The sequence below is a fragment of the Punica granatum genome, chromosome 8, assembly GCF_007655135.1.
Source record: "Punica granatum isolate Tunisia-2019 chromosome 8, ASM765513v2, whole genome shotgun sequence".
In the NCBI taxonomy this organism is placed as follows: Eukaryota; Viridiplantae; Streptophyta; class Magnoliopsida; order Myrtales; family Lythraceae; genus Punica; species Punica granatum.
In genome coordinates, this window is record NC_045134.1 from 1,315,818 (window position 1) to 1,341,424 (window position 25,607).

Here is a 25,607-nt window from a genome sequence, read left to right on the forward strand (position 1 = left end):
TAATTTTATGTATTTATTTGACTATCAATATAATTCAAGGATATATTAAAAGTATATCATTTGAATATACCTTTTAGACAATTTTTTGAAATAGTGCCATTCAAAATCGTAAAATTTTATTTTTTAAATTCTTGCAAGTTTATATAATTAGTTTGTTTCACATTATTTATCTTTTGAGACCACTAATACTGCAGCATCAGCTGTATACCTCAAGCTGCAATTACAACCAATGAGATTGAGAACATCATTATTGTATCTGCTAATCATAAATGGAACTTTCTTGTTTTACAACCATAAGAACAGTATGCAGCCGCAGCCATTTTCCACAGCAGGCCTAGCTCATATTATAATCTCCCTCTGGAACCCTCCTCTTAATTCTGGCTCGTCGACAGGGCTCTTGCTCCTTGCACGAGGGGTGACTCTCACTGTAATCAGACCCATTTTTGCATACTTGCGATCCTTGGAAGACTAGTTGTCTCTATCCCGTGGCCTTCTGTCTTCAGGGATGAGGCTCCTCTTCCTCCGGCCCCTTGAATGTGAAGGGCTCCAAGTTAGCTCTCTCAGGACTGCGACTGTATCGAGGGCTCCTAGCTAGATCTTCTGCGCACATCGACATTAATTACTCCATCCCTCTTGGCTGGAGACATCGACCCAGCGGAAACACGAAAGTTCATTTAAGTTTTTTATTTTTATTTTTTTGGTTGAGCATTAGAGATCTTCCTTTTGTTCTAGCTTTCATTCATCAGCGTAGAAGCGCACAGAACTGACCATGGACGAATCAATCGAATTCATTATAGGACAAGCGCACTTTTCAATGTATAGTACCTTAGCAATTTATCTTCCTTTATAGAAAACTAGACTTCTAAAGAGAGAACCTCATACCTACGGCTCTTGCTGTTACTGCAGCTTCTACTATGGTATCATCTGGGAGTCGGTGACCTCAGTAACTGCGACCACATCTGTCAAGAGATAAGAGACGAGGAGCATCGACAACTAGGTATTCTATGGATAGTCTGTTATCATCAAGTGAGCAGAGATACTAGCAAAGCGCAGAGAATACATACGGTACGAGAGGGAAAAAAAAAACTTAAATCTCTCCCCACAGCAGTAGCATCTATTCTTCCAAAGTCTCCGGCCTTGCAATCTCAGGCCCAGTGATCATCAATTCCACTGATTCTTGGTCACCGTTGGAAGAAAAGGTTAAACTTTATTCAGATAAACAAAGTTTATTAGTCACCCATGAAGTCAAACCAAGAACATCCAAGCAGCGTACACAACTATGACAGCTCTTTATAGTTTGCCCTGAACCGAATGTAACAATACTCATATCCATCCAGAAGAAAAAGTTCTAGCCAAAAGGCCTATGACACAAATTCTGAGTCACCGGCCCCGAAAATGGACTTACCCATTTGGTTTCACAAAATTTTTTAACTCTACTCCATTTAACTTTACTTATTTTGAAGTCAACATTACAATTATTACTTTTTCATTTTTCTTCAATTCTTTTTAACCATTCAATTCAATTCTTAATACTAAATTCTCTCAACTACTCATTACTTTTTCCACAATTCAATAACACAGTTACACAATCATTACTTTCTCTCAACTACTCATTATTTTTCACAATTTTTCTCATAATTCAACAACACAATCATTATAAACCAATTAAAACCAAAACTCAACTCAACTCTAAAACCAAACATAATAGACGTGTTTCTTGTGCAAACTGAATAAAAATCACATCATCAATAAAAACCCTTCTTATAGCGACAAAATTTCCATAGTAGATCGAATTCTTTTACGCATATGGAAATATCACAAAGTTCTAGCTTCTATGTCTCCACATTAAATAGTGATTCCTACCAGAGATGGGCATTTAAATCTTATATAAATCAGTGTAGTACAAAGACATTTAACTAACCTGAAGTAGATGTGTGAGTTTCGAGTCTCGGAAAGGCACATCCCCCCTTTGATCGCCAAAGAAGAAATGATTTTTCTCAAGTGAAATAAACTAGTGTTGTTGATTGCCTAATTTTACTCAACAAGGAAATAATCATCCCTAGAACGTTACAGGACAATAATAACTCGAAAGATTACTCATGAGAGCAAGGATGAAAAGAAAATGCACTTGCGTTTTCTTCAATTGTACTCCAATGACCTTGTTTTCAGAGGAACGCTCGCCACTCGCGAGGTCGATGAGGTTGAGAACACCTTCAACATTTTGTTTAGTTCTATGTCAAACAAAAACACATTAGATTTACTGAAAGATGATAAAAAAGGGACTAATTAGATTTTGTTTTTGGAAAATGGTCAAAATTTCGGTCCGAGCTTTGAGAAATTGACCAAGTAAGAAGTGTTGCTTACCTCATTAACTCTAGAAACTCGCAAGGTGAAAACAAAATGACACCTAGAAGATTGTTGATTCATCAGAGTTTTTCCAATAGATCTGAAGTTAGCTGCAGATTACTACCAGAGGTTAGACTAATCCTTTTCTTTTGGCCATTTCAGTTGTATAATCCACGGTCTCAGTATCTTACACTCTGTTTGGTTTGTGAGTTATGTTTTTAAAATTTTAACTCTAACTTTAACTTTATTCACTACACAATAAAAATCAATAATACAATTATTATCTTTTCCCCTTTACTCAATTTTTTAACTATTTAATTCAATTTTAAATATTAAATTCTCTCAATTATTTATTACTTTTTCTATAATTCAACAATATAATCATTATTTTCTTTTAATTATTCATTACTTTTTTATATTTTTTCTCTTAATTCAACAATACAATTATTATAAATCAATTAAAATTAAAATTTAACTCTATTTAACTCTAAAATCAAACACATTATTAAAAACTGCTTATGAAACCAAACGGAAGCTTAGAATTTATAAATAGATTTAATCACTTTGCCTTGTCTTTCCATGAATTGATGCTTCACGTGAGCAAGTAGAAGGACCATATATTTTCCTAACTGAAAGTATGTGGGAACGATGTTTTTCCTTCTAATATGAAATCAGAGAATGACACCAAAGATGATTTATTACCTAATCTGGAAGTCAGAAAATGATGCGGTAGTATCTACGACAGTACTCTGAAATAACATCCATATATTATCCTTGAATTGTAAGGCACCCTGAATTATTTTATACTGAGATGCCCACTCTGATGCACGTTGCGCTTTTATTGTGTTGATATGAGCAAAGTTTCACTCAAGCTCGTAACTCGAGCGGGAGTCGCTATAAGTCTAATAATCTCCAACTATCCTTTAATCTATACGAGCAATAATTCTTGAGAACTTGAGCACATCTGCCTATGACCAAGAAGATGATTTCAGGACTCCACTATGAGTTTTGTGCTGGGGTGGTAGCTAGCTCATATGGTCTTTACAAAATCACCTTACACTGAACTTAAAAGCAGAACCTACTTCATACGGAATAAATGATTTTACGACTTCAAGCTCATCATTGCATGACTTTTAGCTCATTTAAGCCACCGATCAATGAGGACGGTTGGAATTTACCATGAAATATGTGGGTCCTGGAACATGGGCAGAAGATGCCAACGATACAGGTAACAATCACTGTTTATCCGTGAAATCTTATGTCTGAAAATATCCAGCTTCTCCTTCGGAGAATCTTTGATCTCACAACTCTGGAAGGATGGGAAGAAGCGGGCGGAAGTGATCGGCGGCGGGCACAAGGCTCACTTCGTCATAAACGAAGTCTCTGAAATTATCGAAAGCAAGAGTAACCTGTAAAGTTATGTGAATATAGTTACTTGCCCTTACACAACATACTTTCACAACTCAAATGCAAGTTTGTAAGGGTGGAACCATTCAAGTTATAGCATAAATCAAAGAATCGAAGAAGGGAGAAAAGGGCATAAGAAACCCACCCATGAGAACTAAACATAAATCATGTTTTGAAATTTTGTTACATCAAAATGATTATTTTTCCGTATATATTTTTCGATAGTGATTCTTTTTCCGTGTATTTATTTCGTTGATATTGATGTTATTTAATCTCCAATTGTATGATGGTCAATCTCTCCGGGCAGACCTTCTTGCAAGCATGAAATCAATTCGCCTTCTGAACTGGTTTGAACGGGTCAAAATTGTCGAGGTCGGACTAGGTATATGATATATCTGTAAGATGTGTACAAAAAAATCGAAGAAATTATTGAAAGGAACACATAACTTGTGAGATAAAAAGGATTTAAGGAAGCAAAAAAATAAGATGACATGAACTGGGAAAAAATTAGGGGAAAAATAAAAAGTACGAGGTCATGATGGAATTGTCAAATCGTATTCATATGGTTACTCGAGTGGCTCAATACTCGCAAGAAATAATTCTTCAAGGGATCAAGTTGATAGTGGCGCGAAGAGTCCTGGCGATATTCGATGAAAATAGAAAAATAAAAAGTGTATATTACGACTACATCCCGTAATCGGACCAAAAATAGAAAAGAAATTGGAAAATGTCTATATTATGTAAGCCAAGCCATGCACGTGAAAGGAGGCCGAAGGCCGATTACGAACCGGACCGAACTCGTTGGCAGAGCTCCCTCCCCTGATCACATCATCAGAAAGCCACCCCATGCACGTCGCACCCGCCCCATTGCCGCTCGTTCTCAATCTCTCTCAATCTCTCTCTCTCTCTCTCTCTACCTTTCTGTCTCTCTCTCTCTAAAGGGCGAGCGATTCGAAGCTGAAAGAGAAGAATCTGAGGGTTGAGGTTCACGCCATCCCATTCCCTCTGTCTGCATTGGAGTGGATTGCTTCACTTTCCTCCTCCAAAAATGGCATGATGTTTGCCTTTGCCACCATTCCTGTTGCAGATTTCCGCATCTTCTTCTCCGTCTTCTCAATTTTCTAGATTTTCCTTTTGTTCCTTCCGACTCGTGGCCTGCGAATGCCGTGATTCACCTTCCCTCGAGGCTCCCACGTTTCCCGATTTTAGCAGAGTAAGCTCTCCGATGAGCTTCTCGACTCATTCTCCCCGCGATTCACCCGATGATTCCCGTATTTATTGTGCGTTTCGGCCTGGAAATTGACGGAGCTTCGTGCCCTGTGATTGCAGAATTTTGGACACTTCCTATTTCCATTTGTTGCCCGTCGACGAGGAGATTCGCTTCTTTATGTGTTGTTTTCTGATGATTTCCGTTTTGAGATTTTGTCTTTATGCTCCTAATGTGATCAAGATACGAAATTATCCTTTCTGTCGAAAACTTAAAACCTGCGTGTGATTGTTGCGCGAAGCCGAAATGGTGAAACCCTAGCTATCTCTGTGATTGCCTTGGTTTCCCGTGAATTCAACCAGAAACTCAGGCTAGTGTCTGAATTGTCTTATTCTATCCCGGCAATGTTGCTTGATTCTTGAAGGAATTTCCCTTATTGTGCTCTTTTTGTCTGTTTAATGAACTAATAGCTTTTACTCTTCTATCAGCTTCCTTGATGGTGAACTAGGCTTGTGCGAAGATGGTTTCTGGTGGGGGTAACATAGACTTGCACTCCACGGATAACAGTCTGAGAGGATTTAGCACTGAGCTAGAGGATACTCTGCAAAATGAGCTGGAATTGTTGCTACGAGCACAGCGTAATCAGCGGATAAATGATCGGGAGAAGCAGCTGAATATATACCGTTATGGAAGTGCCCCGCCAACAGTGGAGGGATCACTCAGTGCTGTGGGCAGTATATTGGGAGACTCTGGTTTTGGAGATGGTAATGTCTGGACTAGAAATACCAACGCAATTGCATCTTGTGAGGATGACATCCGATCACACCCTGCATATTTATCGTACTACTATTCCTGTGAAAATGTTAACCCGAGATTGCCCCCTCCTCTGCTGTCGAAGGAGGATTGGCGGATAGCGCAAAGATCTCAAGCTGGTGGGTCATCCCTTGGGGGAAGTAGGGATTTCAGGAAGAACAAGAACATGCTTGCGGAGGATGGTAATCACTCATCTTTGTTCTCAATGCAACCTGGGGGTTCTGGACTTTCTGTTCAGAAAGCTGAGAATGATTTGATGGAATTGAGGATGGCCAATAGGCAGGCAGCAGTAGATTGGCTTGAGGGAGGCTCAGATCGGTTGATTGGTTTGGAAGGTTCGGCGCTTGGTGCTAGGAGGAAGAGTTTTGCAGACATCCTTCAGGTAAGATTGATTTCAATAATTTGATGCAGGCAATTTCTGTGTTAAATTTTTGGTGAAGTGTTTTCTTGATCTTTGGTGTTCTCTGCTTCATTTGACCTGGCTTCTCTACGTTTCTGTCTTCGTACACAAGTTGCAGTATAGGTGTCAGCATAAAGGTGGTATAAATAAGCTAGCTCTCAAGTCTTTGGCCCATTCTCGTTATTCTGAACATGAGGTGTCTTCTCCCGTGAATGGAAGCCATTTTCTTGTCCTTATTAGCTACCAATGGTTTCATCGCTTGTATTATCTTATTAGCTACCAATGGCACTAACTGCTTCTTATACCAAAATGAATTTTTATATTCTACGCAGCTCACTTGTACATCAAAGTCAGTTTGAGATTCAGTTTAGCTTTTCAGTGATCAATTTCAGCTTCCCGTGAAAAGAGAACCAAAAATGTTTCCACTGCCTTGCAGGATGGGCTTGATCGTCCTTCTACTTTGTTGGACCAACCATCACGCCCTCAAAGTCATAATGCACTTGCTGATATGCTGGACAGAATGAGCATCTCTGATTCCCAGCTGGTGGGATTATGTAATAGTGGAACCAAAACCACGGGGAACGTCTTTTCGGGTACTGGCCCTCCTTGTTTGGCAAGATATTCAGGCCCAGACAGCATCAGTTCTCACTCTTTGGGTTCCATAGGTGCATCTCTCTCGCGGAATTTAACCCCTGAGCCGCAGGTTGTTGGAAGGTCCCCAGGCATTGATTATCTGCCAGTTGATGCTGCCATTTTTCCTACCCAGAGGAACAGCATGATTGGCTCAACTTTTCAACACGGTCGTTCTTTGAGCATGGGTGGGCCTGATGACATCGCAGCTTCTTTATCTGGAAGCTTTTCAAAAGTTAGAAATGCTTGCCATACTAGCCTTCTGCAGTCTCAACTTCGTGTGGGTTCTGATAGTCAGCTTCGATTTTCAGCTAAGATGCCCAAGGGTCAGAATCAGAGTTTGCAGCAACTCATTGATGAAGCTGGTTCCAGCAGATTTGCTGGTTCTGATAAAGTGATTGATCTTCAAAGGAATAACAGGTCTGCAACTGATCATGGAGATTTTGAAGCAAGTTCCATGGAGTATACTAAATTTCCTAGACAAACTGCTTCTTCAACCAATTTATACTCAAAAGTGAACTCTTTAGGCCTCGAAAGTCTGGAAGGATTAGACGATCGCTACTGTCAAGGGGAAAGCATTCCAAATATTGATTTTTCTGGGCATATTCCTGTTGGCTATTCCTCAGATGCAAAGCTGAAGTCTGCTCCCAAAGCTTACTATGATTCAGGTTGGCAATATATTGCTCTTATATCTGCCATTTGAATGTACCATCAGAGATCCATAAGATATATCATTTTCTTTATACAGGTTCAGCTCTGAGTGGTATCGAGGATGGTGGACTTTTGAGGAGAACTCCATTTGAGCTCGGAAATGACATTAATCCTGCGCTTGCAGACCCTGCTTACCTTCAGTATATGCGAAATTCTGATCATGTTGCTCAAGCTGTAGCTAATGCGCATGACTTCTCTCAGATCAGGGGCCATTTGGGTTCTTCCCTAGGAGATCTGGATGAGCTCCAGAAAGCTTACCTTGAGGCTTTGCTTGCTCGACAGAAGCAACTGTATGAATTGCAACTCCTTACCAATTCTACTGCAGCAAATCTCCGTAACATGGGAAATCTAAAATATGGAATGCGCTTGCCATATACTGGTAATACAAGGACAAATTCTGGAATTGCTCCTGTTAGGTATGGAACTCCGACGCCTCATGATGAACGAATTGCACATTTTGCTTCAATGTTGAGAACTTCGACGGAAGCACCTATCGGTCCATGGTCCTCCACTCCTAGCAGCAACATCGAAGCAAAATTCGGTTCTTCACTACTTGATGAGTTCAAGAACAACAAGGCCAAGTCTTTCGAATTGTCAGATATTCTCGGTCATGTAGTTGAATTTAGGTAAATGAGATCACTCAGTTCACTGTTCTCCGACTAGAAAACTTCTTCTGGGGCTTTAATATTTTGTTGATCGTGTCACAATGCAGTTCGGATCAGTACGGGAGTCGCTTTATCCAGCAGAAACTAGAAACTGCCACCGAGGAAGAAAAGGACAAGATATTCCCTGAAGTCATGCCTCATGCTCGAACCTTGATGACTGATGTCTTTGGAAACTATGTGATACAAAAGGTATTAGGTTTGAGATATCTCTATTGTGTAAAGATCTTTAATTGAATTAATTAGCATGCTTAATCTTGCAGTTTTTTGAGCATGGCACTGAAAGTCAAAGGAAGGAGCTGGCCAACCAACTTACCGGTCATGTCCTGCCTGTCAGTCTTCAAATGTATGGTTGCCGGGTGATTCAAAAGGTAATTTCTCCAGTTGTGTATTTTGATGATAAATAATTATATTACTAGCTCCGGTGCCATGTAGGTGTGTCTTAATATATATTTTTTAAAATACATGGATTTGTTCTTTTTTTTTTTTGATGGGGGGGGGGGGGGGGGGGGGGGGGGGGGGGGGGCAAGTTTTTAATATCTTACCTGTTGTTTGACTATGTTGGAGATTCTTTCATGTTTCATTGAGCTGATGAAACTTGGCATAGTGTGAGAGTGTCTTTTCTAATTCTTGAAAGTCCCTTTGTGGATATACCTCGTGCATTAGCTCTTTCCTGAAGCATGCTGTTTTATTAGGGTTTTACCTTTTTGTTTCCAAAATGGCTTCATAGACCTTTCCTGCTTCAGGCTTTGGAGGTAGTTGAGGTAGATCAGCAGACTCGAATGGTTGCAGAGCTTGATGGTTCCGTTATGAAATGTGTCCGAGATCAAAATGGTAATCATGTGATTCAGAAGTGTATAGAATGTGTTCCTCAAGATAGAATTCAGTTCATCATCTCAGCCTTTTATGGTCAAGTCGTGGCACTATCAATGCATCCCTATGGCTGTCGCGTTATTCAGGTACCCATATTGCTGCTTCTAAGTTTACTCTTTTCACTGGTCAGTAATGACTTTATGTCTTTTCTTCATTTACAGAGGGTTTTAGAAAACTGTGATGACCCAAGCACACAGCAAATCATTATGGATGAGATCATGCAATCCGTGTCCGCTTTGGCGCAAGACCAATATGGAAATTATGTCATTCAGGTACTATTCTCTGGAATGAATGTTGGTTTACTCCGGAAACAAGCAGGTTTTGTGCCATTTTCGACATTTGTGATTCTCCACTTGGGTTTATAATATTATCCTAGTCGCATATATAAATTTCTACTATGGCTAGTATTTTAGAACTATCAACTCCTTTTTCATATAAAATTATATCGACGGTGGAAAAAATGAAATACCAAAGTCTAGGCCCCCCTGGACAAACAGAAAAGTTGAATTTAATCATGGCGATAACAGGTTCCTAATTTTATGAAGTTCACTTTGAGCGCAAATGTAGAATCTTAGGACTAGTACAGAGGCATAGCACAATCTCTTTTGTTAAATTACTGTTGCTTCTGATTTACAAGGTTCTCTATGCCACATTAATTTTCTTGCTTTTCTTGCAGCATGTACTGGAACATGGAAAACCTCACGAACGATCTGCTATAATTAGCAAGCTATCTGGGCAAATAGTGAGGATGAGTCAGCAAAAATTTGCCTCTAACGTTGTGGAGAAATGTTTGACATTTGGCTGCCCTGAAGAGCGTCAACTATTGATCCATGAGATAATTGGTTCGACTGATGAAAATGAACCTTTGCAGGTCAGTTACATGCTTTCCCCACACATACCTTTAGCTCGTGTACACAATTGAATTTGACAGCTAAACGTGCCTTTTGTGGAATTGTTGTTTGATGTATGTAATAATAATCTTAGAACGAGCACCCAAATCTTGAATACAAAATGCTGGAGCTGGTATTACGAATTATATTTATGTTTCTCAGTAATTTTTACTCAGTCCTGGGAAAGGCAATTAACAATTTTACCAATTAATAACCTGCTTAATCTATGTATTTCTCATGCTTTAGATACATAAATGGCTGTGTAGATGACATCTTATGTTTTGTATTTCTTCAGAAGTTAAATGGCTGTTTTAATTTCTGACTTTGAGTTATGCGTCTCTTTGAAGGTCTTCTGCATTAGTTTCATGATTGTTTATAACCAAGCCAGCTCTATATATTGTTTCCACTTTCTTACTGTTGGGGTCGTAGATGACTTTTTGCAAGTGAATGTACTGATGAATGGAAGTGCAGGCCATGATGAGAGATCCATTTGGGAACTATGTGGTGCAGAAGGTCCTCGAGACTTGTGACGACCAGAGTCTCAAGTTCCTTCTGAACCGCATCAAGGTTCATCTGAATACATTGAAGAGGTATACCTATGGGAAACATATCGTCTCCCGTGTGGAGAAGCTCATCACTACAGGAGGTAAGTCTGATTATATGAGATGCCATTTTCCGGAAGATCTGCTGAATGCTGTGCAATATTCACCTTTTTGTCGTGTAAACTCCATTGCGGTGCTATTTTTGCAGAGAGGCGTATAGGGTTGTCATCCTCGCTTTCTTCTTGAGGTACATGGAATAAAAAAGCAAGCACCAGCTTATTTTAGTGCTGCTGCAAGGTTCGATACCCTCTGTACAGCAATTGCACATGACCGTTTACATGACTAAAGCATCCTTTATTTAGGGATCAGTAATGCTGTAAATAGAAGCAAAGGTATAGCATTCCTTGCAGTATATGTAAATTCGGGAAGTTGTAATTGCATAGTCTCGGGAGTAGAATAATGATGTCTCGGAATCGTATTGCCAGGAAAGTTGGAGTTTTCACGTGTATATTTGCAGCTGTAAAGGGGGAGATTTCTTGACCAATACTAGTACATGATGTACATATCATGCAAAATTTTGAAAGAGAACCACAGTAAATTATTCGACTCTCCGGGCCAGTTCCCCTTCAGCAATTAAATCGGAGCCTCGGAGCTATCTTTTCAAGGACATCAGATCGATTCGGAGCTCTCCAGGTTTGTGTGCTGAGGATTCTCCAGAATCCGTTTTCTTTCTTTTCGGTAGCGTGGCTTTCATTGTGTTTTGAGGTCAGTTTTCAGTTTCTACGGTGCATGATATGTTTCGGAGATATATACCAAGCTGCTTGCCAATATAATCATAATAGGACCAAATATGGCTGAATATGATTTGGACCAATTGGGCCCATTGCAGTCCATTGGAAAGGAACGTGGAGAATTTCAAAAGATGACTAATCATGGTCAACCGGATAATCTGTCATGCTTGTAACTCGAGACGGGAAAGAAGAGTCATTTTGAATAAAAGTAATTAATAATTATTAGATATGGGAAGCAACTGAGGAATAACACCTTAATGTACTCCCAAGCAGGGCCAGCCTCCTATGGAATGACTGTGTAAGGTCAATTGTACAGAGAACCTCCAGTTGAGGGATAATCTTGAACATCACGATTTTCATGATGAACAGTCCACTGGGGTCAGGGAAATTCAATAACCATGCCGTAACAGTTACAGAATGGCTGGTACCCCTACCTAAATTACACGGAAGAAAAAAAAACAAAAAACAAAAAAGAATTAGACAGACAGCCTGCACTTCCTTAAAATTAGAGAGCGGTACTTTTCTGAAACTTGTTAATCAACCGCCCAATGTACCTCCACGTTAATATAAGGGCAGATTACAGACGCCTTGCTCCTTGCTAGTATGATATGACTCTCTTATCCTAAAATCCCATCCCAGTCCCACATACCAATACAAGATTTTTCTCATATGTAGATATCAACATATATTCATCTAAGAAACTCCTGAGAATATATAATTTTTTTAAAAGAAATCCTTCGTAGTATGTGAGACCTTAACCAAAAATATAAATTATTCATAGTAAATCTCTGAGAAACCATATTTTATCTGATTATTCATAATGATTTAGTAAATCACCACATCTCCTTTGAGTTTCACCTAAATATGTCCTCCCTCAATTTTGTTTGCAAAACTCCATTAGGGACGGGTATATGAAAATAATCCAAATCAAAGACAAGGAGACAAGTACTATTATAGTATTGCATGAATGCTCCAATTAACATCTAAACATATACCTCTGATAGATCCTACAAGAAAGAAGATAATTGATACAGCTAATATAATGAATATTTTCATTCTTCTTGTCCTTGATGTCACATACACACTCAAAGTCTAACACTAGTCCCAAGATCTCTTCTTTTTTTTTTTTTGGCTGACCCGGGGTGTCTGAACTTGGCCCGACTAATTCCCAGGGCACTGTGAACCCCCGGCGGTGCACGGAGCGGGTAATAACGCCAAAGGCACTCCGGTGGCTCCAAGGGGTTTTGAACCCAATCGGGGTGGATACATTAGCTCCTCCTTAGCCACTAGGCCAAACCCCTTGGAGTTTAGTCCAAAGATATATCTTTTGATAAGAGAGATGATATTGTACATCATACAATCAATCAATTCTCCTAATTTTTCATAATAACATTTTCTTGATTTTAGAGGAGAGCATCTCATGTTAGTCCAATGAGCTAAATCTTAACTATCACACATATTATAGAAAATATAGAAAAAAGAGAAGTCGTGATTATGAGAAACTCCAAAAGATGTTGGACGCTATGTTACAAAAAAAAAATCACAAGGAATTGTGGTTAAAAGGCACAAAAAACCATACCTTAGAAGAACAGTCACGAGCTGGAGGACCATGCATAAAGAGCAAAATAAAATGCCCCCTTTAACTTGAAGTCTGGTTCATCAGCAGCACAGCTTTGACGAAACTGTGAAATTGGCTATTACTGTCTCAGCGCAGTTCTTTTCCATCAGCCCATCATCACAAGTCATTTACAAAGCACGTTCAACAACGTCATCTGTATCTTCTTCCACATAATCTAAATCCAAATCCAACTTCTTCTTTCCACTGCTAACATACCTATTATTCACCCTCCTGTTCTTCAATATAACTTGAGAGCCCTTCATCAACTTAATGTACTTCTTCCTTGCACTCAATAGAGGATGTCTCTCAATGGATGTCTTGTCATTGAAAGGCTCTTTCAGAATAGCAGTACAAGTTTTGCTCTTAAGTGACAAATAAAACATATGGGGATGCCGTTCAAATGCCTTGTGAACTTTCTGTGGCAAACCTAGATACTTTTTAAGGCATAAAAGCTTTTTACGTTCAGCAGAGTGATCTACAAATATAGAAAGCAATTCATGAAGAAGCCCCACGACCCTCTTCTCTGCTACATCACTGTCTGGATTCAAATTTGAGATATCCTCATAAGGTGAAACATAGGGAAGCTTTTGGAAATCTTTCAACCAAATATCAATCTTTTTTCTCAGTCTTAAACCCTTTGATGGAAACAGGGGGAACTCGATCACATCCGTTGAGTCTTCAGAGCACAACCCCTTATTCATTGCATTCTTTTGCAGAACAGACAGTACTTTCCCTTCGCAATTAACAGCTAATCCCTTCAATCCGTCTCCAACCTCCACAATGCTAAAAGACGTATCGAGATTTCTCTCAATGTTGTGCAAGAAATCCTCTGGCAACCCCAAGTACCAGAGCATCCCTTGGACAATTTTGAAAGGCAAAACCTTATCTTTACTCATCAATACTAGCTTCTTCAACCTCTCAAGGATTTCCAGTTTACTTTGTTCACACACCCTTTTCTCTTCACTGTCAATTTCAATGGCTTCCTGGGTTAACCTAAACCAAGGTAGATTGTACTTAGGGCCTGTAAACTCCTCGAAAATTGATGGGTATTGCCTCAAGAACCTGGCAACCTTAATGGGCACCTCAAACTCTCTCCCTCTCTTTGAAACAGCAGATATAGCGATACAGCCGTTGGGGTCTCGTGATATGCAGTTCTTGAGGGAAATGATGCGTTTGAGCTCAATTGACTGGTGGATATGCTCAATTTTCTCATAGTAAGAGTCCCTCTTCCATTTCATATAGACATCTACATAGCTGGCTGTTTGTATGTAGAGATGGGGTGTCTTTTGGGTTTGGCAAGAGGATGGAAGGAGATGATTCTTCGAGAAGTAGAGAACGTATCTAAGGTTGCGATAGGTGTGCATGAATGAGAATTTTAATCTGAAATCAGAAAGAAGACGGAATAAGAGATTGAAATTTTTATTTGGAAAACCAGCTACAGGTAGGTGCTTCAATAGTCAAACACGATTAAAATATGAACACCTTATTTCTAACTCTGATGTCTTAAATATTCAGCTACAGATAGGTGTTCATGAATGAGAATTGTAATCTGAAACCAGAAAGAAGCCGGAATAAGACTGAAGTTTTTATTTGGAAAACAACCAGCTACAGGTATACATTTCAAGAGTCAAACATGATTTAAGTATAAACACCTTATTTCGAACCCGATGACTTAAATAATCAAATTGCTACAATTAGATACTTAAGTATCAGATCATACTTAACCTAATTTCAATTATCTTATCCAAAGATGTTACCTGAATGATCAATCAGCCACTAGAAGATACTTAAATAACATCACACTTGACCTAATCAATCTTATTCAGCTATCTGCCTCACTGACCAATCAGCCGCTAGTAGATACTTAAATAACAGATATAATCACGATTATCGTATCCAACTATACTACCTGAATGATCAACTAGCTACTAGTATAGAATTACATATCAGGTCACGCATCACATCATCACAATTATCTTATCCAATTATGCAGCATTAATGATCATCAACCAGCAACTAGAAGATACTAAACTTAGCTGATAACACTTGATCATGATCTCGTTTCTTTCCTTGAACTTGCCCGTGAACAATCGCTAGCTCAGATTAAACAACATCAAAACTACGCTGATGCTAAGAATTGATTATTCAGATTCAAGCAAAACATAGATTCAGAAAACAAAAAAAATCAATTGAGACAGAGAGAGAAAGAACCAGAAGCATACAGACACTCTTCCGAAGCTAACGTTTCCCAAACACCTCAGGCGCCTCCGAGACGCTTCAAAACCCTAGGCCAAAAATCCTTCAGTTTCGGAAATGAAAAACGAGGATCAACAAACTTAAGGCGGCTGCACAGGCGGGAGAAGTTGCAGGGCGGGCGGAGATCGTCGGTAGTGGCAAGAGAGAACTGCCGAGCACCAGCAGCAGAAAGAAATGCAGCGCGGAGAGAGAGAGAGAGCACTTCAATTTCACGCAAGAGTGACGACGAGAGCGGGAAGAGAGCAGAGATATTTATATCATGAACCGGAGTTGGGCCTCTTTGCTCCCCAATGTCCTCGTGAACCGGAGTTGGCCCCAAACCGAACAAAAACGTTTTTGTTTCTAATGGGGCCGTATGATCTTACCTTGGTATACTTTGAACTTATTGGCCAGCTCGTCTCCAACAAACTAGACGGGGAGGTGGCGTGGTCGCAATGCAAGTACCGCATATTAATGCTATGTACTTGGGGCTCGATCGATTCATTTGATTATTCAAATCAGGCCAACCTTAAATCAAATGATGTCCAGATATCCAATCCGGAAGAACAAGTTTTATGTGGGTCCAATGATCCGATGTTTCTCCAGTAAGGCATGGCACAGTCCGTTTCATATTGGCCAAAGCAGAAAGAAACCTTGTTTTATTTAACCAAACTGAAGCCCAAATGAGACCTCGGAGAAAGGATTTTTCAGGTTTGGTCTGCGCAGTCCTACCATGCTATGAAACTAAAACAGCAGGAAAGGCGGGAAAGAATTGTCTAAACTGTATTGATGCACTATAACGAATCAATGAAGTCAGATCTAATCCATCTATACCAGTATATACAAGGAGGTAGCGTAGTGGGAAAACAATCAAATCAGAAACTCAAAACTGGGGAAACAAAGTAAATAACGGAATATGTACATGTAAGTAGCCATACGAGGGGCGATGCGGAAACCATCCTGATGAAATCAACAAATACCAGAATCACCGATCATAGGTTAGTCAGGGGACCCAGCTGTAATGACTGACTACGCGCCGAAAGCTCTCCCAGATAGAACGCTGGAGACGAGCTTGATCAAAGACGGGGTTGTATTGAATCACAGTTTCAGAACATCCCACCACTTCTTCTTCCTTCTATTCTCCGGAAAAGGCAGATCTGGTAATTGAAAATTTTCCCGAGAAGTGAAAGGAAGTACAGAGACTATTGTTTTTTTGGATGAAACATTCTTACAGCTTATCGAGCAAACTAATTAGAAATATCTATTCACTTACCTCCTTCGGGATAAATTGAATTGTAGTGCACCTCAGCCCAGAAACTCAAGAAAATAACTACAAAGGTGGAAAAAAGAAAGCTACTATAAATTTTTATCACTTAGAGCCAAACCATGTTTGTTGAGCAGTTCCATATAGGTGGGAGTTCAAAGACATAGATTCACCACCAAAACATAAAAAAAGGATGAACATTAGTATATATGTGGCATCTCACCTCGTTTAGACTTCTGAATGTGTGGAAGGATCTCAACATAGCATGTGTCTTTGAATGAAGTTATTACAAAAATCTTAACCCCGTACTGCAATCATCAATATGCTTGCATCAGATATCAATAAGAGACAAGGTAGATCCTAGAGGTGAAAAAGAAACCGGATTATGAACTTTAATATAAGATATCATGAGATCCAGAAAATATAGAGGAATTGAGGCAGCGTGATTTTCCATACTGAATCTGCAGCAGCCTGCAATGTGACATGATCACCCCATTCTCCACACCTAGATGATCCAAGCAAAACCATTAACGATCATGAGAGAGGTTACTAACTGAAGATAATATATATGGTAATATACGTCGAGAAATATCAGAGATGAAAAGGAAATAATTCCCACTTGCTCATTTTCTTCAGATAGTCCGCGTAAGCCATTGGAACGTAACCATCATACAATTCAGGGTGAGATTTTAGCTGTTGTATGCGCATTCCATCGAAACATACATAGAAGGAAAAAACATGCACTGTGAGTTACTTTGCGTCATTAAATCAAAAACATATGCTGACTGCTGCTAAGTACCTGCTGAACAATTTCCTGCCTCACAAATTCGTGGTACTCGGGAGATCGGTATAGTTGATCTGATATAGCACGAAACTGAACAAAAAAGCTTATCAAGTTAGACAGAATTAACCTATGCTAAAAAGAAAAGGCTGAAGTGCATCCTAGCAATAAAAGAATACTCGTGGAAGTTGGAGCATTGACATCAGATATAACAGCAAGTTGGATTAACAAAAGTCGACAAGCCACTCAATCTCATCACTTTCAGAAAACCAACCTGACAGTTACCATCTCCTTGAATTTTGTTCTCAACCAGATCATACAGCTGCAATCTGAAACAGATAAATTGACCATTGATTTAGCGTCATGATCAACTGATAGGAATGACAGTACAGGGCGGAAAATGAAGGATACCTGTCTAGAAGCCTCTGATGATCCGATACCTCTTCATCAGCAGAAGGCATTTCCCCATTCACTTTAGGGATGTGCTGTGCAAAAGAATAGTCAGTAAATAACAATGCAAGAACGATAATGCGGAAAGGGATTAGATAATCGGACAGAAATAACTAGGGCCTACACTAAACATTATGACTGGAGGAAATCTCGTAAAAGCGTAGGCTCTTTTTCACACACATAAGAGATGAAAAGCCCAGCAAGTGTACACTTACAGGAATAGGAACCATCTGATTCAATCTCTTCCCCACTTCGCCATCAAGAGACTCATCTGCTATGTCCAATTGATCCGTAAAATCTTCCTCGACGTGTAATTCTCCCGAGCTAGGATAAGAAACACCTGTCCCTACCTCATCATGTATTTCTTCCTCTTTCCTACTCGAGTCACCAGCAAGTTCATGATGGTTCTCCACCACTGCACCGTTACCCAAATAATGACACAAACTACTCAATATATAAAAGGCCAAACCAAAACACAAAACCCCAACGACCAGAAGAATTTCCTACCACTGGGATGAGTATCGGAGAATCTTTTCGATGGAGCGACCCAATCCTGAGCAAGGATAGACGCTTGCAAGTCATCCATCCCAGAAGGAGGCTCTGCTGAAGCCTCATGAAGGGCAAGTCGGGACAACTCTTCTTGAAAAGCCAGTGCAATGATCTCATCATTCTCAACACAAGCCTGATCTGCCTCAACATAGCCTTCCCTCACATATTGGACCTGACTGAGGTCTGGGTCGTATCGAGTGACGCTGCTGCACGAACCAGCATTCGATATGGAACAAACATCTAGGAGATGGAGGCCCCAGCGAACAACATCAGCATCATGAGCAGTCATTGTACAATTTTATGTCCAATCCAATAGGCCCCAAAGCTCTGATTGCTGGAAACACAAACAATTCACTTAGCACCCGCTTTCGGCTTGTTTTCCATGAGATGAATATAATCGAAAATATAGCAACCAATGCTTACGATCATCTTAGCTTAAACCATATTGCCACCAGATACCACAAATCATCAGGTTCTCATGACTCACCGAGGAAAACTGAATCCGATCAATCACAAGAACCCTAACCTTACTTCAATCACAATAACAATGTAATCTACATAAACGGTACCAACCCCTAAAAATGGACTGCGACAACCATACAGGGAAAGCATCAAATCAACATAAGCTTCCCAGCAGAAGAAGAGAACATACCTTGTCGGCTATCAGCAAGGAAGGAACAGAACAGAACGACGCTGGAGATATCCTCTCGTTGAACGAACAGGATGAAGGGTTATCCCGCACGCAAAAAAAAAAAAAAGAGGGAGGAAATATATAATGTCGAACAATGTGGAGGAGGCGGAACCGCGAAGGGAGGCAGCGACGTAGAGGGACGTTGATTGAAGGGGTGGGGAGGGTTTCGTTGAGAGTTGCCGTCGGATTAAGCGGGAGGGTTTTCTTTGTTGAAAATTCGCTCCGATGATCGTATCGGGAAGGAATCTCAGCTATGATGGAGGGAGAGGGAGAGGGATCGGGAGAGGAGAGCCTTTGTGAAACCGAAATCGCCGCAATCTGACGTGGCACGTTTTAGTGGCGGTGGTGCCCCACCTGCAACCGGGATATTCGGTTCCTGATGAACGGGCAAATATTGAACTGAGTATTAAATATTGATCTGAGTATTATCCATTCACTTGAACACGTAACATCCAATAAAAATTAATGAAAGCACAAAATAGACATCATAATGGATTCACTGATAAATATTTTAATTGGTTCTTATCCATTCACTTTGTATGCGTAGTACACATCCAATATTTTCCCGATTGGGTTTATGATCCCTTACAAGTATTCCCACGGTGCACCCGGTGCATCATACATGGGGGCTGGGAATCAGGTCCATGTGATTGTGGGCGTATCATGCGCCCGGACTAAATATGAGCTTCGAGGCAAATGTTTAATCAATCAAAAGATATATATTTAGTTAATCAGGCACTGTCATTATTTTATATATTCCTCCGATGATAGAGAATTAAATCGAGGTTGGGAATTTCAACTGATCAAATGTAATTGAATATAGTTAACCTCATCTCGTATTGAATGAAGAAAATTTACACCAAAAGAGTTTTACCGATTCCCTCAACCCAAGTCTAGGCGATTTAGGTTGATGAAGTTGTCTTTCGTCATCTGTAGTCTCAGCGCCACGACGTCCCCAAATGGCATTATGGATCCATTTGTATACAAATGTGACTTTACCAAATTCAGGTGCAGTAACTTCTTCAGGTACAGACATATCACTACTTCGTCCACTGTTGAAGCGTGCGCAATGCTAACACAGCGCCACCGTATAATTTTGTCCATCCATTCTTTAAGATCTTTATATCGTGAATTAACTCGCACTTGTTCGATATTTCCATCATACCTTTAAGATCTTTCTGCATCAGTGTGCTGCAAGTATCTGCGAATAGGTGCAACAAATGTTCGCTGAAAAACTGATTTGAACAAATGTTCGAATTCCGCATAGAATGCAACCTCCAGCTTCAGTTAACCAGTGAATGGACATTATTTGGAAACCTGGAATTCGCAGAATTCTAATGGAGAATGAAACCTATTATCAGAAAACAGATACACAGCACGCTTTAATATCAAAGTAAAGCAGATCAGTCTTACAAAGGACGCTTAAGCAAGCACAGTTTTCAGGCAAGAATTCCCGATTTCAGTAACTTTGATCAAGTAATTGGAATGAACATATCCACTCATCACTATTTATATTCCTATACTTGTGTTTTACAAGACACGCATGTAGCAGCTAACTCATGTGTTTCAACCCACACACAAAAAAAAAAAAAAAAAAAAAAGAAGTAGAAGAAGAAAGGAAGAATCAGTTGTCAAGCAAGACAAAGCCAAGAGGGAAAAATTCTATTTTGTATCTACCTTGTCTTAGATTAAAAGGTCAAGTTTCACCTTCATAAGGCCTCTTTAGCACGTCTTCACAGCTTTCGGCTTCCAAGTTCGCCGAGCCAACCACCCATTCTCTCCTATTATCGGGTCCATGAACCTTCCCTTTAACAGTTCCTTCTTAGACCTCTCAGGCTCATCTTTTCTCCCATAGCTCTTAATCGGGTGTTGGGGATTGCCGTTAGCTGCCGCTTCCACGACTTGATCAACCATGGCCAGCACTTCGCTCATTTTGGGACGGAGCTTGGGGTGCCTTACGAGGCACCTATTGGCCACAGAAGCTAGTTTCTGCACAGACTTGATCGAGAAGTTGCCTTCGAGCTTTGGGTCCAAGATCATTCGGAACTTCTTTGTGTCAGATAAGTGGGGCCTCACCCATTCCAGGAGCTTCTGCTCTTTCCTGGGCCGGTTTCGGTCCAAAGGACGCCTGCCTGTTATGAGTTCATAGAGGAAGACTCCATAGCTCCACACATCACTCTTTAATGTTAGGTGCCCCGTTTGGATGTACTCGGGAGCTGCGTATCCAATTGTTCCTACAACCTGCTTCCAAAATCAGAGAATCAAGGGAAGCAGTAGGCTCTCTAATTTCTGTAAAATAATGTACATAATTATGAACCTTCTGATGGGCTTCTACATTTCGCTAACTGCAGTTTTTTTCCCCATGCAGTTTTCTTTCCCCCAAAACCACAAGTATAGCACAGACTCGACAATTGAAGTCAAAGAAGGATATATTTTATTTTGTTTTAAACGAAGCCCTTAACCATAGATAATCAACATTCTGTTTTTTTGGGAATATCTCATGTGATAGAATTAACACAAACATACCGCAGTGGAGACATGACTCTCTCCATCGGAGGGCCCCAGCCTTGCCAATCCAAAGTCTGACAGTTTTGCATTCCATTGTTCATCCAGAAGAATATTGGAAGACTTGAAATCCCGAAATATAATCTGAACCATCATAAAAGTTTAGTTATAAGCAAAATTTACCCCCCACTTTAATTCTTGGAAAAGCATATAGACAGCGAAAATTAGCTTTACGCAATATGTAAATTAATGGATGGATGTGATTATACAAGTTACTAAAGATTAAAACACAATACAGAAGCTTAAGGTAGACCATCCATGTAAGAGAAAGGAAGAGACTTGATAGGGTGAAGAAAATATAAATGTCAAACCTTGAAATCCATTCCTTCGTGAAGGTAAGCAAGGCCTCGGGCGGTATCCTGGGCTATTTTCAATCGCATCGCCCATGAGAGAGATGTTTGGAATCTGCTCAATAGGTGATCCTGCACACTGCGGTTTGGCATGTATTCGTACACCAGCAGGCGCTGGATCCCTCTCTCATCGTCTTCAGCGCAATAGCCCAATAGTTTGACAAGATTCGAGTGTTCAACTACTCCCAGAACATTTACTTCCGTAACCCATTCCTTGTGGCCCTGAAACCAAGGTGCCAGCAGAAATATTAGCACTATGACCTGAGAGATATCTAGGAACCAATAACTAATTAAGAAGGTGCCTATGCAAATGATAAAACCAGCATAACGACCTTAAAGACAGGGTCAATGGGTGCTAAAACTAGCAAATCCAAACCGACTAAACTAGCAATTTCAAACTGACATCACATCTTTTTCAATTGATTAAAACAATAAGAGAACAATCATGGAACCCTGCGTTCAAAACATAGACCATTTTCTCAAATACGCATCTGAAATTTCTGAAGTTAATCTCTCCAGTAACCCAACAATGCAGTCCATTGTACGTTCTGATAGGAAGGGTGGGGGGGGGGGGGGGGGGGGAAGAAAACTGTGACAACAGCCTTGCCTGCAAGCCTCTCCTGCTTAGTTGTTTGACTGCAATTTCAATCTTCTTCTGTGGATCCTCTGAGCTTCGGATCACGCCACGGTATACCCCACCAAACCCACCTTCTCCAACCATAAGGGATCGACTGAAATTCTTGGTTGCAGACTTCAACTCCAAGAACGAGAATTCCCTCAAATTGCTCTGCTTCTGAGACAGAATGGAGAACGAGTTTATCGCGGAGGACTCTGTGCTCAGTTCCGAAACATTCTGGGAGTTGAACTCCGACCAACTTGTTCTCATTTCACGGTCAGCTGACATGGACGTCGAGGTGGAACGGACAGAAACGGACTTGGTGGTCTTTGGCTCATTGTTTTTTTCACGAATTGAAAAGGGAAAGCACTTCATAGCCCCCGAGAAACGCTTACTTCCCTGCAGTTCCATGACTAATTTTACCATAAAAAACTTCACTGATATACCTGCGCGAGGATCGGAAATCTGAAAAATAAATCAAGGGTTTCAAAATTAGAGGCTTTCCAACGAGAACATAACTCTACCAACAAAAGTTCAGCATGATTGAAGAAATTGTGCCCCTATGATTCTAAGCTTTCAGCAGCCTTGAATACTAACATAAACTATATCATCGGTCCTTGAAATTCTGAAATGAGAAGATTTGAAACGGTAAAATTCTCAAGGAAAATTCCTCCGGCTGAGCAAAATGATTCCCACTAGACCAGGTCAACCTAAATTTTCCATATGCTAAGCTCATCATCATCAAAATTCAAACTTTGATACCTTCTGCATGATTCAGAGACTTTGTTCCTTGTCGGGTACAATCAGTAAAAAGAAACAAGAAGATCGGGAAATTTAGCTTCCAAACACTTTGCATCTGCAAACCCACAATTTCTTTAGAGTCAAATTACCTGGTACTGGTCTCTGCAATTGAGCTCAAAGATGAAGAACCCCGGAGGCCCCAACCTCAATTCAAAGATGGCTCATTTTGGAAGATTCTGGGAGAAACCCATGAATCTAGAAGCTGGAACTCAACAACTTGAGCTTGCCAATCAATCTTAGAGCACAACAAGAAGCATCCCATGAAGCGGGGAGGCTACAGGGCAGCTGAATGTAGCTCACCAACCCCAAAAAAAAAAAAACCAATTTTAAAAAAGAAACAAATTACAAAAAAGAATACCAGACAAAAATTGGAAGAGAAAAGGATGGGGAAGAGGTTTGGTTAGGCCACGAGAAAGAAAGTAAAAGGGCAAGGGATGTTCAAGGCAGAGGACCGAGTAGGAAGGTAGAGAACTCGCTTTTCACAGAAAAAAGAACACTATCATATGACCGGGAACTCGTCCACCCGAAACAGGATGATCCCTGTCTTATATTTCGTCTGATATATAAATTATTTATCTTTGTCTGTGTCCGGATATATTATATGTATTCAAATTAAAGTTGGAAAATAATAAACAATAAACAAGAGAGGAATTTTTGGACTTTCACGTATCAACGTGCATATCGAAAACATAGAAAATTAAGCGGTCATATGTCATGCTGTTCAAATTTGTCTTTTTTTGGAAAATCAAAAAAATACTTTAGGTTTTATTTAGTTTTCGAATAAAAGATTTACTTTACCCAAATTAACTTCATTCTTCCACCAATTCAACACTATAGTCATTACTATTTTATTTTTTCTCCATTTAATAATAATTTTTTGCACATACTTTTTTCTAATCATTTTTACAATTAATTTTTTAATAATAAATTCATTATCTACTTTAACATATATAAATACGTGTATATATATATATATTATTATCCATTCATATATTTATCAAAAACTTGCAATTATTATACAAAATCAAGTTAAATTGAATCATGATCCAACTTGAAAACAAAACGCAAGCTTAATCTTTTAATTAACAGTAATACTCACTCTGGTCATATACCTAATTTTACAACATGAGAGGAGTATTAATTTTTCTTTTCAATGTCTCTTCTCATGCAGCCTTTATAAAAGTATTAAAGGTTACACCTCCTCTCAACGAATGCATCTCTTGAGATTCGAACTCGCGTTCTCTTCTTAGGGATTGAGTTGTTAACCAACAACTTATTATTTGTTTAAAAGGTGGTGATTACTCAATCATTCAGGTTTGTGTGGCTAACTCGATCATCAATAGTTGTATGGTCGACTCCTTGTCTCCTCCTGGCTGGCCCTATGGCCATCAGTCTTGTGGTTGTATTGGCCGGTGCCTCAATCGCCATCTAAATGAAAATTATGATGTGTTCAATAAAATGTTACATTTTAAAAAGAATATTTATTAAAAAGAAAAACCTATGAGATCATGCTATATAAAAAAAAATCCACATTACTGAATACAAAAGCAAAAGTTTTTGCATTTTTGTAATGTAAGTTATCTTTGCGGCTTGCACTGAATTAGTGAACCAATTGGATGGATCGGATTCACATTAAGCTTAACTTAAAATGGGCTTTGAGTTTGACTTTCTTTCTTTCCTTATCATTATAGAGAAAACAAGACAAAAGACAAGCATGATTGCGTCTCTTCAATTGAATATGAAGACATTCCAGACTGTTTTAAAAGTAGACCCGCATATCATATGTATATCAGTAGGAATATCTACATATATATATATGTATATATATATATATATATTAAGATCACTATTTCTGCTTAGACTTTTGGTGCAACAAGCGCATTTTCTTTTTATATCCCCGCGTTGTTTTTCCCCTCCCCAGCTGTCACGCCAAAAATTGTGCTTGCATTTACAAAAAATGACAAAAAAGAATTATCTAATTTCTCTTTGAAAAATAACATAACCCCGTTCTCCGGACAGTCAGTCGTACTTTCAAAATCGTCAAAATCTACACGAGTGGGAAGCAGCAAAACTAATGAACCAAAGCACAGTCCAAAAGAAAAGGAAAAAAAGAAAAGAAAAAAAAAAGGGACATAAAAATTTCCTCTATTTCGTGGAGATGTTTGTATAGTAATAATTATCACTATCTCATTTGGTATTAGTCTGAAACTTTCCGAGTACAAAGTCTTCTAGTGGAGCTTCTCTGAGGAGTCAACTCAACGAGACGAAAGGAAAAGATTATTGAATCAATGTGCTGGAAGGTGGTTCTTTTCAGTTTCTTCTCCACTCCAATCATTTTAAGGTTGAAAACAGCCTTATCAATTTGTCGACAGCGGATGGATATAGATCTGCCGGGATTAAGGAAGTGTTTTCACA

General features: G+C 39.6%; 4 protein-coding genes across 13 annotated transcripts; 1 reads left to right on the forward strand and 3 right to left on the reverse strand.

Annotated features, from left to right (window-relative positions):
- Positions 1-4,534: 4,534 nt before the first annotated feature.
- On the forward strand, positions 4,535-11,145 carry LOC116188153 (pumilio homolog 4). Of its 4 annotated transcripts, XM_031517318.1 has the most exons (12): positions 4,535-4,966; positions 5,083-5,330; positions 5,449-6,155; positions 6,610-7,471; positions 7,552-8,140; positions 8,227-8,368; positions 8,440-8,547; positions 8,923-9,135; positions 9,211-9,321; positions 9,726-9,920; positions 10,411-10,585; positions 10,690-11,145. In XM_031517318.1, the coding sequence occupies exons 3-12, from the start codon at positions 5,481-5,483 to the stop codon at positions 10,725-10,727; spliced, it is 3,108 nt and encodes a 1,035-aa protein (XP_031373178.1). In that variant the 5' UTR covers positions 4,535-4,966; positions 5,083-5,330; positions 5,449-5,480; the 3' UTR covers positions 10,728-11,145. The 4 variants fall into 4 exon arrangements, with proteins under 4 accessions (XP_031373178.1, XP_031373177.1, XP_031373179.1 ...); XM_031517317.1 differs by having other exon boundaries at positions 4,535-5,330; XM_031517319.1 differs by lacking the exon at positions 5,083-5,330 and having other exon boundaries at positions 4,535-4,804.
- A 309-nt stretch (positions 11,146-11,454) lies between these two features.
- Positions 11,455-15,391, reverse strand: LOC116188155 (protein WHAT'S THIS FACTOR 9, mitochondrial). Of its 4 annotated transcripts, none has more exons than XR_004152209.1 (3): positions 15,113-15,389; positions 12,852-14,270; positions 11,455-11,706 (listed from the first exon to the last, which is right to left on the reverse strand). XR_004152209.1 is itself a non-coding variant. In XM_031517322.1 (3 exons), the coding sequence occupies exon 3, from the start codon at positions 14,252-14,254 to the stop codon at positions 13,019-13,021; it is 1,236 nt and encodes a 411-aa protein (XP_031373182.1). In that variant the 5' UTR covers positions 14,255-14,270; positions 14,373-14,439; positions 15,113-15,391; the 3' UTR covers positions 12,205-13,018. The 4 variants fall into 4 exon arrangements, 3 of the variants coding, with proteins under 3 accessions (XP_031373182.1, XP_031373183.1, XP_031373181.1); XM_031517322.1 differs by lacking the exon at positions 11,455-11,706 and adding an exon at positions 14,373-14,439 and having other exon boundaries at positions 12,205-14,270; positions 15,113-15,391; XM_031517323.1 differs by lacking the exon at positions 11,455-11,706 and having other exon boundaries at positions 12,205-14,270; positions 15,117-15,391.
- A 494-nt stretch (positions 15,392-15,885) lies between these two features.
- LOC116188156 (OVARIAN TUMOR DOMAIN-containing deubiquitinating enzyme 9-like) lies at positions 15,886-19,154 on the reverse strand. 2 transcript variants are annotated; one of them, XM_031517324.1, is made up of 11 exons: positions 18,822-19,152; positions 18,128-18,503; positions 17,836-18,035; positions 17,582-17,655; positions 17,445-17,499; positions 17,189-17,263; positions 17,009-17,082; positions 16,846-16,894; positions 16,613-16,697; positions 16,399-16,455; positions 15,886-16,282 (listed from the first exon to the last, which is right to left on the reverse strand). In XM_031517324.1, the coding sequence occupies exons 2-11, from the start codon at positions 18,456-18,458 to the stop codon at positions 16,224-16,226; spliced, it is 1,059 nt and encodes a 352-aa protein (XP_031373184.1). In that variant the 5' UTR covers positions 18,459-18,503; positions 18,822-19,152; the 3' UTR covers positions 15,886-16,223. The 2 variants fall into 2 exon arrangements, with proteins under 2 accessions (XP_031373184.1, XP_031373185.1); XM_031517325.1 differs by lacking the exon at positions 16,399-16,455 and having other exon boundaries at positions 18,822-19,154.
- Positions 19,155-19,670: 516 nt separating this feature from the next.
- On the reverse strand, positions 19,671-23,721 carry LOC116188157 (serine/threonine-protein kinase PCRK1-like). Of its 3 annotated transcripts, XM_031517327.1 has the most exons (6): positions 23,282-23,720; positions 22,383-22,856; positions 21,737-21,997; positions 21,387-21,509; positions 20,538-21,101; positions 19,671-20,061 (listed from the first exon to the last, which is right to left on the reverse strand). In XM_031517327.1, the coding sequence occupies exons 2-5, from the start codon at positions 22,815-22,817 to the stop codon at positions 20,583-20,585; spliced, it is 1,338 nt and encodes a 445-aa protein (XP_031373187.1). In that variant the 5' UTR covers positions 22,818-22,856; positions 23,282-23,720; the 3' UTR covers positions 19,671-20,061; positions 20,538-20,582. The 3 variants fall into 3 exon arrangements, with proteins under 3 accessions (XP_031373187.1, XP_031373188.1, XP_031373186.1); XM_031517328.1 differs by lacking the exon at positions 19,671-20,061 and having other exon boundaries at positions 20,215-21,101; positions 22,383-22,837; positions 23,282-23,721; XM_031517326.1 differs by lacking the exon at positions 19,671-20,061 and having other exon boundaries at positions 20,218-21,101.
- Positions 23,722-25,607: the final 1,886 nt, after the last annotated feature.